This window comes from Dendrobates tinctorius, unplaced genomic scaffold, assembly GCF_039654945.1.
Source record: "Dendrobates tinctorius isolate UK_male_01 unplaced genomic scaffold, ASM3965494v1 ptg000095l, whole genome shotgun sequence".
In the NCBI taxonomy this organism is placed as follows: Eukaryota; Metazoa; Chordata; class Amphibia; order Anura; family Dendrobatidae; genus Dendrobates; species Dendrobates tinctorius.
The window spans coordinates 1,685,005-1,698,294 of NW_027361763.1; the positions used below are offsets into that span (position 1 = coordinate 1,685,005).

Sequence of the window (13,290 nt, forward strand, 5' to 3'; positions counted from 1 at the left end):
GCTGGCTGTGGCATCTGTTGCATCCTACCAGGATCAATTTGTTGGTTTTGGTAGGGGTAATTGGCATATTGTTGTGGGTAGTCCTGGTAGGGCTGCCCAAATTGCCCATATCCCCCAATATGTCCATGTCTAACGTATCCATGTTGTGGCCAACCACCAACATTGGGTAAGTTAAAGTGGCCATATTGGGCATGTGCGCCCTGGCCCATATATTGGACCTGTAGAGCCACATTCGGGATGTGTGCAGGCTGAGGTGGAGGTGTTGGGACCCGTGGAGGAGGAGGAGCAGGTTCCAAGGGTGGTTGACTTGTCACATCAAGTCCAACCAGCCTATCAATCTGATTCTCATCTGACAGCTGCCACCTTTCAAGAAACTGAAAGACACTGCGGGGATTATTGGGTCGTGTGCTGGCATCCAAAACAATTTGGAGAGCCTCTCTCGTAAGCAGCCTGTACCCACGGGGAATTGCCCTCAAATACTGTGCCAGACAGCGCCCATAAGCCTCCTCTCCATCATCATGAGCAGCTGTCGACAAGTAGTCCAATACCCCTCGGCCAACCTGCATCCTTGTTCCCAAAGCTGCTCCTTCTCTCCTGCGCCTGCCTCGTCGGGGTAGGGCAGAAGGCTGTGGCGAGGTCTCCAGTGGCATGGTGGGGCTGCTATTGTTGCCCCGGTCACCAGGCTGTGATGGCTGGCAAACTGCTTCTGGTGGTGGTGTTGCTCTCGGTAGTCCTGCAGATGGGCCGGAGCCTGCAGCAACATCCGACTCAGGATCATTCATCACCTCAGAGTCGGAACCCATCTCCCTCTCTGTGAGGTTTGACTCGGTGCTACAATGGGAAAAATAACATCAAGTAAATTGTGCATACAGAATATACAAAGTACTACATTAAACCATGTACTTACGGTCTCAGCTCCATCACAGGAGCCAGGAAATGTAGGTGGTCGTAATAGAGGTATTTCCTCTTGGTGGTTCCGGCCGCTCCATTGCGGGACCTCAGCTGTCTCTCCCTCCTATATGTGTCCATGCAGCTGCGCCAACGCCTTGTCACATCAGTCACTACAATGTGAACAAAAACACAGGATTTTGTTTCAACACACATTTGGCTATGGTATCAAGGGTTAATCTATGCTTAGGCACACATTTTACAAATGATATGATTTATCTTCCTGATGAGTCCACACCAATACCAAAAAAAAAAAAAGGTTGAGGCCTACTACAAAGGACCTTTGAAACAACATAATTGCTACCAAAATTTAAATAATCCTGTGGTAATAATGCGAACATTTATGAGGTTTTTATTACTAAAACACTAGTTATATAGTGGCTAAGATACGGGCCCAAAAAAAAACAAGATTGCTGCATTTGGAGGCAGAACAATTATCTAAATAATTCAAATTTTGTAACAACAAAATCTTCATGGTGCCACCAGTCAGGGAGTTGGAATGTAGATGTTGTTAATATGGGGGAAAAAAAAGGCGAAGTAATTAATTACTGATATCTGAGCCATGACGACACTTATTGGGCCTTACATTGAGCAGATTAGATTTGGGGATTTGATTATGGGTACACATTTTTTCACTTACTAATTTGGTCCTGCTCCACACGTGGTCTTGCCGCACATCCAGGAAACATCTGGCCACAGATTCTTGTCCACGCTGCCTCCCTACGTCTGCGGTCAGCATAGTGGGGATCTCTCTGGTCCCATAGTTCTGGCCTCTCCTGGACCAGAACTATCAGCATTTCCACATTCACTGGCGTGGACATGATGGTGGACTCCGTGGAGGCGTTCTTCCTGGTTTTTTTTATGCTGCAAGAGAAATTTGCATACCCAAGCTTCCTGGCCATGCCTCCTGTTCTTTCCTGTTGTCCAGGAGAAGTCTTGCGATTTAATCGCAAGTCACACGTGTGGTGCGTTTTCCATGCGATTTTTTCTCGCCCCCATAGACTTGCATTGTCGAATCCGATCCGAAAATTGGTGACAATCGCAGCATGCTGCGATTGTCTCGGTCAGATGCGATAAAAAATCACATGATGTGAGCTGCCCCATAGAATAACATTGGGATGAATGCAATGCGATTTTTTATCGCATTGCATTCGTCCGTTTTAATCGCTAGTGTGACCCCAGCCTTACTGTAATTTTTCAGGTGCGACATTTTTATTATACATAATGTACTTTCTTTTTACATTTTTATTAACAAAATGTTGTGTATTGATTTCATTGTGTGTATTTGTCAAGATGTGTGATCAGTCTTCATTGTTGTCAAATCCTTCTTAAAAGTGTCAACATTGGGGTTGAGAATATCAATTGCTCCATTTCTTTTTTTCTTCTTTTCCTGCTGAATGCGGGAAGCGATCTTAGTCTCTCATGTGAATGCTGAATCAGTTCTCTGTGGGTCCTGTTACTTCACCAAGCGCTATTTGTTATTTCCGATGTCCGAGGAAATAAATGAATTGACAGACACATACATTTCTTATAAAAAGATTAATTCATTTATTTACAAAGAATTTTATAAGTATTTTATAAATATATTTGCCATTTGTATTTTATTCATGTTTTATATACATATCTTCAATCCCCCTTTTTTTCCTTTCCTCCTCCAAGACATCTTCTTGTCTGGTGTGACGGTATGGGCGTTGGACTGTGGCACCTTCTCCTTGCTTTTTCTGCAGCGTGAGTTCGCTTTTCATATTTTTACCATTTTTTTCCTTTTTTCTGCTTTTTAATATCTTTTTCTGTGAAATAAATAAAGGAACAATTAATTTTATCAACTAAAGATAAATCATTATGATATTCTCACGATATTTGATCTGTTTGAACTTTGACTTTTGCGCTGTATCACATGTTACCATTGGCGCCAATTTTCAAACTGTGGATGTATAAAACTAGCGACAGCTCTATCTACTCATATATGTCATCCCCTGAGGAAGAAGTGTTATGGACTTCGAAACGCGTTGGGAAATAAAAGGTTAATCTATCTACGTAACCTGGATTTGATATTCTGTCTAGCAGCGCACATAAGTCCAAGAATTTTATTCTATAAAGGAATCTGTCAGCACATTTCATATATGGGTGTAGTGGTGCAGCTCTACAGGCTCTCTTACCCCAATAACAATGAAACTTTTATGCAGAGATCCGATGTGCCAGTCAGGAGAGATCTAGTGCAGAGGCCATATGCAAATCAGGAGGGAAGAGCATTGGGGGACGTGTTACTGCACTCAGAATTCTTTTTCCACGCCCCAATTAACTTCCACCCTGATTTGCATATTGCTTCCATGCTTGAATTCCCATGACTAGAGGAAAAACACCGTATGCATTACTTCAGAAGGTGCACAAGTAGGTCACCTAGTGGACACCGCGTCACTGATGACTGCACGCTGGCACCCCTACCCACATAGGTATAAGTGCAATATATGCTCCATGCCCAGCGCCACATGCACAGCTACTTCCATTTAAAATGACCAAGCATTTACGTCAAATCATCACTCTGGACGTGATCATCCTTTTACTTGCAGTAGCTACTGATGAAGGCCGTTTAAGGCCGAAACGTCTAATATTTTGGCTGCATTAAAAACTACAAAAAATATTCTAGAAGTTGATTTCCCATGACTGGCACAATGGATCTCTAAAAAAAGATATCATTATTGGGGGTTAGACTCCTCTCCTGCTGTACCACTATCTACATATGTACCAACCTGCTGACAGGCTCCCTATACGGCTGTGTGACCTGGCCATTATGGGTCTCCCACAACCTACAATAGTGGGGTCACATATGTACGGCACAATCCCCCCAGCTCTCTCTGCCCATCACTCACACGCCCAGGAGGTGATGGGTCCCCCTTCATGTGATGATTGGGGGATTCCTCCATTACTTACATCACACTCATCTGTTTATGGAGACGCCGCACGTTCTCACATTCTCAGTCCCCATATAACGAGTATTAATCCCAGTTACAGACGTCTCATCGCTCTCTCCTTATATTGCTGCGTTATATATTTAGGATAGAAAGTTCAGTAAAAACAGGAACAATTCTCATGTTTCCTGATGTTTGTAGTTGGACGCTGTTCACATGCTGCACAATAAAGCGTCATCTTCAATCTGTGGATCAGTGCGATTACAGCAACAGCAAATGTAGAGATTCTGATTTGTGATTATTACTTTTATATCATAAAATCACTGAGCGAAAAGTAGGAGAAGCTGTTTCTCATCAGCTCGCTCCGCTGTCCGGCCACATTCAGAGTTTCTCCTCCGGTGCAGATTGGGATTGCTTTTAAAAAAGCAGTTTGCGGAGCAGTGGGTAAACAGCAATGCAGGAATGTCAGGAAGCCTTAGAAGGCAGCCCAATAACCAACACCACTGATACACTACTATATAGCCTCCCCTTGCACTGCACACACAGTGACTGGTGTGTTGTACAGGCCAAATCGCTAGCAGCAGAAGCAATTTTTTTCCTTCTCAGCAGGACAAAAAAAAAATTGGGATTGCTTTTAAAAAAGCAGTTTGCGGAGCAGTGGGTAAACAGCAATGCAGGAATGTCAGGAAGCCTTAGAAGGCAGCCCAACAACCAACACCACTGATACACCACTATATAGCCTCCCCTTGCACTTCACACACAGTGACTGGTGTGTTGTGCAGGCCAAATCGCTAGCAGCAGAAGCAGTTTTTTTGTCTTCTTCCCTGCCTAAGGCTCTCCCTACAGAATCAGCAGCAACCTCTCCCTATACTGAGATCGTCAGAAGTAAGATGGCGGTCGGCGTGCACGCCCTTTTATACCCCCTGTGACACCCACCAAAGCAAGCCAATCACTTGCATGCCCTTCTGAAAGATGGTGGTGACCCCTGCCTATGTCATCACGTTGCCCACAGTGTCCGTGGATCCTGATTGGCTGAAAAAGAGCGCAAAACAAACTTTTGAAACGCGACTTTGGCGCGTAAGTCGCCGACCTCGTGGCCGACCTCATCCTAGGGTCGGGTTTCGTTTCATGAAACCCGACTTTGCCAAAAGTCGGCGACTTTTGAAATTTTTCGACCCGTTTCGCTCAACTCTAATAATAAATCATTATTTTTTGCTTTGTTTTTTATTTTTATTTTTTAAGGGGTTCACTAAAGGGGTTAACTAATGGGACAGTTTTATAGGGCAGGTCGTAACGGACACGGCGATACCTAATATGTGTACTTTTATTGTTTTTTTTATTTCCAAAATATGAATTTATTGGGGAATATTTTTTTTTTTTTCTAATTTATTTGGCGATTTTTTAAAAATTATTTTAACACTTTTTTTTTTTTTACTTTATTACATAGTCCCAGGTGGGACATCAATGTCCTGTGACAGATCGCTGATCTGTCACATCACAGATCACTGTGACAGATCAGCAATCTGTCACAGGCAGTGCGCAGGTTTCCTCCTTGCCTGCGCTTTGCAGGGAAAGAGACCCCCGCAGCAGCGCTGCACATTGCGCTGCCGTGGGGGGCTCAGGGAAGCACGGAGGGAGCCCCCTCCCTGCCGATGCTTCCCTTTAACCCCCGGTACACCGTGATCATGTTTGATCACTGTGTGCAAGGGGTTAACGTGTCGGGGGCGGTCCGTGACCGCCCCTGACAAATTGTGCCGGGTGTCAGCTATGATAATTAGCTGACACCCGGCCACGATTAGAGGCGCTCACCACGTGGGCGCCGCTGATCGCGGTAGACGTACTATCCCGTCCATGGGCATAGGGGCCTGGGTCCCATGGACGGTATAGTACGTCTCATGTCAGAAAGGGGTTAAAAACTACAAAAAATATTCTAAAAGTTGATTTCCCATGACTGGCACAATGGATCTCTAAAAAAAGATATCATTATTGGGGGTTAGGCTCCTCTACTGCCGTACCACTATCTACATATGTACCAACCTGCTGACAGGCTCCCTATACAGCTGTGTGACCTGGCCATTATGAGCCTCCCATAACCTACAATAGTGGGGTCACATATGTATGGAATCCCCCCAGCTCTCTCTGCCCATCACTCACACGCCCAGGAGGTGATGGGTTCCCCCTTCATGTGATGATTGGGGGATTCCTCCATCACTTACATCTCACTCATCCGTCTATGGAGACGCCGCACGTTCTCACATTCTCAGTCCCCATATAACGAGTATTAATCCCAGTTACAGACGTCTCATCGTTCTCTCCTTATATTGCTCTGTTATATATTTAGGATAGAAAGTTCAGTAAAAACAGGAACAATTCTCATGTTTCCTGATGTTTGTAGTTGGACGCTGTTCACATGCTGCACAATAAAGCGTCATCTTCATTCTGTGGATCAGCGCGATTACAGCAACAGCAAATGTAGAGATTCTGATTTGTGATTATTACTTTTATATCATAAAATCACTGAGTGTAAAGTAGGAGAAGCTGTTTCTCATCAGCTCGCTCCGCTGTCCGGCCACATTCAGAGTTTCTCCTCCGGTGCAGATGTTCCTATAGTCTGTAATCATTATGTCAGCGCTGGTTCATACCTGACTGGTTTATACAATGATCTGTACAGAAAGAATCTATTCCCAGAGGAAGAAGAGAAGACAGAAATCATCACTGAGCGCTCTGCTAATTCTCTGCACCTTCCTCTACACAACATTGTAATACAGCGACATCATGGGGGATGAGGAGGAGGTTTTTGTACGGCTCTGTATCACTGTGTGAGAGGAAGCTGTGCACTCTGCTGACAGTAATAATCTGCTGCATCGTCCTCTGTGGCTCCTCGGACTGTAAGAGTGAAAGCAGTTCCAGATCCAGATCCAGAGAACCGGTCTGGGACTCCTGTATATCGGGTGGTTGCAGCATAGATAAGAAGCTTTGGTCGTTCTCCTGATTTCTGTTGGTACCAGTTTAAATAGCTACTTATACCAGCACTGGCCGTACATGAGATGGTGACTGTATCTCCGGGGGACACAGAGATATAATCTGGAGTCTGGGTCATCACAATCTCTCCACAGGATCCTGAGGATTAGAAGAGACAGATTCATTACTGATAAATGTCAGGATCTTCCTAGAAATCCTGATCTGATGAGGGATCCACTGTAGAGATTTCTCTACACACAATCATGGAAGGATCCGAATCTCTCACCCTGAATAGAGATGAAGATCACAGCCAGCAGATAACTGCGAGAAACCATCCTGATGTGTCTGGAGCGTCAGAGAGAAACTATAAGATGAGACAATCTGTACAATGAGATCTATATAGAGAGTGACGGGGGACACAGGAGACCCCCAGAGACTGTGTATGGAAATACTGGGGACATGTAAATTCTGTGGTTATAATGTGACGGTTACTGGTGTGTAATAGAGACCGGAGCTCGGCGGCGTCTCCTCCTAGAGGAGAATTAATGTCACTTGTATTATGTGTAAAGACTCATTTCTTGTACATTGTGGTCTCAGGTTATTATCGTTATTCTTCGCTTTGCATATAAACCTTACAGAAATTTTTTCTCCATTTTAGCCTTTTTCGTAAGTTATATTTTTGCTTCTATTTAAAGAAAACTTAAAATATATTCCTAGAATGATAACGGAGGGATTATCAGTCACTGTTTACAGGATTTTCTATATAACGACTACTAGCACTCTGCAGCCATCAGGGTCGCGGTATTGTGGGGCGTCATAACCTGCAACCTCGTAAATGTTTTCCTTACAAGTCAGAAATTTAAATTTTCTCCTGTGATGTAACTGTATGAGGGGCTTCACTTCTCTGGGAAATGCTGTGTTTTTTAATCGCATTATTTTGGGGTAATTATAACTTATTAATCAGTTTTAATCCCTTAATGACCAAGTCAACTTTTACAATTCTGACCACTGTCACTTTATGAAGTTATTGCTCTGGACGCTTCAACGGATCCCACTGATTCGGAGAATTTTTTTTCGTGACATATAGTACTTCATATAAGAGGTTAAGGGTTGATCACTGAAAATGTTGTTGGTGCTTTGAAGAAAAAAGTATAAAAAAAAGCAGAAAACTTCTGTACTCAGACAGAAAATGTATTATTCATAAGAAAGTTAGAGGCAAAAAGACAAAAATACATAAAGGGACTCTTGTGGATACAGATATACTTCCGCAGCATTGCGGCATAAATATGCCTTTTTCAAGCAAAATCTGTAAAGCGAGGGGTTTCTGGGGAGCAGGACACCTTGTTTGCTCGTGACTTACAACTTCATGTTCGTGGTAAAATTTCTTTGATATGACTTGCGTTTATTTATGAAAAAAAATGGAAATTTGACAATAATTTTGAAAATTTTGCAATTTTCCAACTTTGATCTTTTGTACCCTTAAATCAGAGAGTGGTGTCACACAAAATAGCTAATAAATAACATTTCCCACATGTCATCTTTACATCAGCACAATTTTGGAAACATGATTTTTTTTGTTAGAACGTTATAAAGGTTAAAAGTTGACCAGTGATTTCTCATTTTCCCAACAAAATTTACAAAACCATTTCTTTAAGGACCACCTCACATTTGAAGTGAGGTTGGGGGAGTCAATATAACAGAAAATACCCCAAAGTTACACCATTCTGAAATCTTCACCCCTCAAGGTGTGCAAAACCACATTCAAGAAGTTTATTAACCCTTCAGGTGCTTCACGAGAACTAAAGCAATGTGGCAAGAAAAAAATGAACATTTTACTTTTTTCACAAAAAAATTTACTTTGGAACCAAATTTTTTATTTTCTCAAGGGTATCGGGAGAAAATGGACCACAACGTTTATTGTGCAATTTCTCCTGAGTATGTCAATACCCCATATGTGGGGAAAAGCCACTGTTTGGGAGCATGGCAGGGCTCAGAAGGGAGGGAGCACCGTTTGATTGTTTGAGCACAAAATTTGCTGACATCAATGGGTGCGCCATGTCGCTTTTGGAGACCCTCTAACGTACTTAAACAGTGGAACTTCCCAATTCTAAGTCTAACCTTAACCCCAACACACCCCTATCCATAATCCCATCCCTAACCATAACCTTAACCACAACCCTAACCCTAGCCCAATCCTAACCCTAGCTCTAGCCCCAACCCAAACCTTAAAGGAAATAAATATTTTTTTTTTGTTATACTGTATTATTTTTACCTAACTAAGCGGATGATAAAGGGGGTTTGATTTACTATTTTTTTTATTTTGATCACTGTGATAGAGTCTATCACAGTGATCAAAATTTACCAATAGGAAAAACTTCCTATGGTTGCAGAGTGCCGGCTGGCAGATCTTGGCGGGCGCACTGTTAATGCGCCCGCCATTTTCTTCCTGGAAGAAGATGCCACAGGCCTGGGGGACTGTTATGATTGAGTCACCGTAGGAGGCAAAAATAGAAATGCTTGCTAAGTCCAGAAAACCATAGAAGTTGGCGGCTATCGGATTGCAGACTCCTGAACCTATCAACACAACTAGCAGTAGCCGTGGGGGCTCCTACGATGCCCTAGGCCCCTCGATCACAGCCGGAGGACTACATAGCCTAAAGACAGAAAGGAAAATCTAAACTGCCCCAGAGCAGACCCCAAAGCAAAAGGCAGCCCCCCACATTTAATGACGGTGAAGCAAGAAGAAAGAACAAAACACAGACAGAAAGATAGACTGAGCAAAGATGGGGCCCAAGCTAACTAAGATAGGAAAGGACTGCTGTCTGCAATCCGTGAAAAACCCTATGAAAATAAGAGCCAACAAACTGACAGTAAAAAAGGCCCTGTAGACGCTAGGCTTCAAAAAAGGCTATGTCAGTACTCAGGAATATTCTGAAGACAGAGCAACAGGCAAAAGGAGATTCAGCTCACCCCAGCAGGGAATGGCAGAATCCAGAAAAGCTAGGAAAACAAGACACTAATGCAAAAAGGCAAAGCAGAAATCTTAGCTTTAGATGAGCAGAAATCAGACTGGTTTCCTAGAAGTCCACAGAGAAATCACCCGCAGGCCAGAAGGGCGTCAGCAACCTTATATCCAGTCATTAACTCCACTCAGCCAGTCATCATCATCAGCCCCAGGTGTTTGACAATCAGGCTCACTACCTTTCTTCACCAGAAGAGGGAGTTCCTCGGGCCTCAGTAGTGAAGGGGAAAATGAACTCACAACAGTACCTCCCCCTTGAGGAGGGGTCACCGAACCCTCAACCACGCCACCAGGGCGATCAGGGTGAGCCCGATGAAAGGCACACACCAATCTTTTGGCATGAATATCAGAGGCAGAGACTCAGGAATTATCCTCCTGACCATAACCCTTCCACTTAACCAAATACTGGAGTCTCCGTCTAGCCAGACGGGAATCCAGTACTTTCTCAACCTCATATTCCATGTTGCCTTCAACCAATACAGGGTCTGGAGGTGCAACCCCCGGAACAACAGGTTCAACAAACCTCTTCAACAAAGATTTATGGAACACATTATGGATTTTAAATGTGACAGGAAGAGCCAAACGAAAAGAGACCGGATTAATAATCTCCAAAATCTTGTAAGGTCCAATAAATCTAGGCTTAAACTTAGGAGAAGCCACCTTCATAGCAATATTTTTTGATGATAACCACACCATATCACCAACCTTAAACTGGGGACCAATGGTCCTATGTCGGTTGGAAAACCGCTGGGCCTTTTCCTGGGAGAGAGATAACTTATCCACCACTTGGTCCCAGATCTGGTGCATTCTCTCCACCACAGTGTCAACACCTGGGCAGGCAGAGGGCTCCACCTGCCCTGAAGAAAATCGAGGATGAAACCCAAAGTTACAAAAAAAAGGTGACATCAAAGCGGCAGAACTAGCTCTATTATTTAAAGCAAATTCGGCCAAGGGCAAAAATGAAACCCAATCATCCTGATCAGCAGAAATAAAACATCTCAAATATGACTCCAAGGTCTGGTTTGTTCTCTCTGTCTGCCCATTGGTCTGAGGTTGAAAAGCAGAGGAGAAGGACAACTGAATTCCAGCTTGGAACAGAAAGTTCTCCAAAATCTAGACACAAACTGGACTCCTCTGTCAGATACAATGTTCTCAGGAATCCCGTGCAAGCGAACCACCTGTTGTAAAAACAGGGGCACCAATTCAGAGGAAGACGGCAACTTAGGGAGTGGTACAAGATGAACCATCTTAGAGAACCTATCACAAATCACCCAAATAACAGTCATCCTTTGAGAGACATGCATATCAGAGATGAAATCCATTGAAATATGGGTCCATGGCCTCTTGGGGACAGGCAAAGGTATCAACAACCCACTAGAGCGAGAACACGATTTAGACCGGGAGCACGTCCCACAGGACTGCACAAAATTCCTGACATCACGAGACAAGGAGAGCCACCAAAAAGACTGACTCACCAGATCTCTAGTACCAAAAATACCTGGATGACCAGCCAAAGCAGAGCAATGAACTTCAGACATCACTCTCTTCTTCCACTGGTCAGGAACATACAACTTTCCACTGCGACAACGCTCAGGTTTGTCCTCCTGGAACTCTTCCAGAGCACGTCTCAAATCGGGCGAGATGGCAGAAAGAACTACCCATTCGCCTAAGATGGTAGCAGGCTTGGTCACCACAGGAGAATCAGCAAAGAAGCTCCTAGAGAGGGCGTCAGCCTTGACATTCTTAGTTCCAGGAAGAAAAGAAACCACAAAATCAAAATGTGTAAAAAACAAGGCCCACCTAGCCTGTCTAGGGTTCAAGCGCTTAGCCGACTCTAGGTAAATCAAATTCTTGTGGTCAGTGAGGACCACGACTTGATGCTTAGCTCCCTCCAACCAATGTCTCCACTCCTCAAATGCCCATTTCATGGCTAACAGTTCCCGATTCCCCACATCATAGTTACGTTCAGATGGAGAGAACTTTCGGGAAAAGAAAGCACAGGGATTCATTTTAGATGTTACAGGATCCTTTTGGGACAAAACAGCTGCTGCACCAATCTCAGAAGCATCCACCTTTATGTGGAACGGAAGTGAGACATCAGGTTGCCGCAAAACCGGGGCGGAGGTGAATCTTCGCTTCATCTCCTGAAAGGAAGAAACAGCCTCCGGAGACCAATTTAACACATCAGCACCCTTCTTAGTCAAATCAATCAATGGCTTGGCAATACTAGAAAATTTTGCTATAAATTTCCGATAAAAATTAGCAAAACCCAAAAACTTCTGGAGGGCCTTCAAAGAAGTGGGCTGAACCCAATCGTAAATGGTCTGTACCTTGGCCGGGTCCATTTCAATAGTTGACGGGGACAAAATAAATCCCAAAAAAGAAATCCTCTGTACTCCAAAAAGGCATTTAGATCCTTTGACATACAGGGAATTCTCCCTCAAGATCCGGAACACAGTCCGAATATGTTCCACATGAGAATCCCAATCCTTGGAGAAGATCAAAATATCATCCAGATAGATAATCAAAAATTTATCGACAAAATCTCGGAAAATATCGTTCATGAAGCACTGGAAGACAGAAGGGGCTTTAGTGAGCCCAAAAGGCATCACCAGGTACTCAAAATGTCCCTCCGGAGTATTAAACGCCATCTTCCATTCATCCCCATGCTTAATGCGAATAAGATTATACGCCCCCTGAGGTCAAGCTTGGTAAACCAGCAAGCACCTTTAACTCTGGAAAATAGATCAGAAATAAGGGGTAACCTGCTGCGCGGAGCTCCCTGACGAGTTAGGCTTCGAGGCAAAAAATAATTTACAATTATTTTTGAAATTCAAAAATTTAGACCGATCCCCAAAAAATACATCAGGTGTAGGAATCTTTGGTTCAGCAGCATGTGAATGAGCAAGGTAGGCGGAAATTCCCCGCACTTCCGCAGCGAGCTGCTCCACACGATCAGACAATTGCTTTATCTCCATTGAGAGAAAAAAAAATTCCCCCTATGGCCTCAGAGATATAGAGGAAAAAATATACACACGATTTTTTTTTTTTTATACAATTCTTTCCTGCAATTGAGTACCCTAGGATCTGCAGTATGGCGGGTGATTCTGTTATGATTGAGCCACCGTAGGAGGCAAAAATAGAAATGCTAGCTAAGTCCAGAAAACCAGAGAAGTTGGCAGCTATCGGATTGCGGACCCCTGAACCTATCAACACAACTAGCAGTAGCCGTGGGGGGTTCCTACGATGCCCTAGACCCCTCGATCACAGCCGGAGCACTAAATAGCCTAAAGACAGAAAAGAAAATCTAAACTGCCCCAGAGCAGACCCCAAAGCAAAAGGCAGCCCCCCACATATAATGACGTGAAGCAAGAAGAAAGAACAAAACACAGACAGAAAGATAGACTGAGCAAAGATGGGGCCCAAGCTAGCTAAGATAGGAAAGGACTG

General features: G+C 43.8%; 1 gene segment (V, D, J or C); it reads right to left on the reverse strand.

Moving 5' to 3' along the window:
- Window positions 1-6,669: 6,669 nt before the first annotated feature.
- On the reverse strand, window positions 6,670-7,153 carry LOC141098802 (immunoglobulin kappa variable 1-39-like). The segment is given in 2 exon segments: window positions 6,670-6,977; window positions 7,105-7,153. Coding segments are annotated over 2 exon segments (357 nt in total).
- Window positions 7,154-13,290: the final 6,137 nt, after the last annotated feature.